General features: G+C 56.7%; 1 protein-coding gene across 2 annotated transcripts in view; it reads left to right on the top strand.

The window, feature by feature from the left end:
• Positions 1 to 309: 309 nt before the first annotated feature.
• The window catches only part of HLF (HLF transcription factor, PAR bZIP family member), a 51,244-nt gene continuing 50,597 nt past the window's right edge, over positions 310 to 956 (top strand). For both annotated transcript variants that reach the window (XM_077762876.1, XM_077762875.1), the window contains exon 1: positions 310 to 489. In XM_077762876.1, coding sequence (XP_077619002.1) covers positions 375 to 489 — 115 coding nt within the window. In that variant the 5' untranslated portion in view covers positions 310 to 374. The remainder of the gene's footprint in view (positions 490 to 956) is intronic.

Genomic DNA, 956 nt, shown 5'->3' with positions numbered 1-956 from the left:
GGGGTCGGGGCCGGCGCGGTGCCTTCCGCCCTTCTGCAGCCATCTGCATATTTTTTCTTTCTTTTTCGCAATTTTGAATATTTTGCAGGACGAGGGGTTCGAGGCAGGTGAGAGCATCCTGCACGTCGCCGAGGAGCCTGCGGGCACTTGGCGCGCTCTCCGGGGACCGTCTGCCCTGGGAACCCGAAAGTTTTTTGTTTTTATTTTCTTATGCAGATGTATTTATAAAGATATAAGTAATTTTTTTTTTCTTGTCTCCACCGCCTTGAAAGGGAGAACTCTTGGCAAAGGACGGAGGAAAAAGCTCAGCAACATTTTGGGGGGCGGTTGGGGGTGTTTTTTTTTTCTAAAGAAAAACATTTGAGTGCATCGCGATGGAGAAAATGTCCCGACCGCTCCCCCTGAATCCCACCTTTATTCCGCCTCCCTACGGCGTGCTCAGGTCCTTGTTGGAGAACCCGCTGAAGCTCCCCCTTCATCACGAAGACGGTGAGCGCTGCCTTCCTGGCTGCCCCGCTCTGGGAAGAAACGACGCTCCCTGGGGTCCCCTTCCTGGGCCGGGCAACCCTGCTGAAGCATCCATCCCCACCCTCCCTGTCCCCTGGCACCCTGTCTATCCCTGCTTTGATGAAATTTGAGGAGCTCACCATCACCCCCTCTCTTCCCCCCCAAAGGGGGGGATCCCCTCGCTGAGCAACGTTTAAAATCGCGCTGGGACCGACCCAAGCTCCCTGGGTCCCGTCCTGCGGCGCAGGTGGGAGTAATAACTTGACAGGTCAGTGTTCCCCAGATTGAGGGTCACCCGCGCGCAGAATGAAAGCGCCTGCGTAAGGGCCGAGCTGCCCGGTCTGGGGAGGAGAAACCAGAGGGTCTGCTTCTATTGCTGGGGGGTGGTCTCGCAGCGTGCCCCGGGATCGTGCTGCTGTTTCTGTGTTAGCGTCAGGAACTTGCGAGGT

Source organism: Crocuta crocuta, unplaced genomic scaffold, assembly GCF_008692635.1.
Source record: "Crocuta crocuta isolate KB4526 unplaced genomic scaffold, BGI_CrCroc_1.0 scaffold144, whole genome shotgun sequence".
In the NCBI taxonomy this organism is placed as follows: Eukaryota; Metazoa; Chordata; class Mammalia; order Carnivora; family Hyaenidae; genus Crocuta; species Crocuta crocuta.
This window is presented reverse-complemented; position numbering and strand designations above follow the sequence as displayed.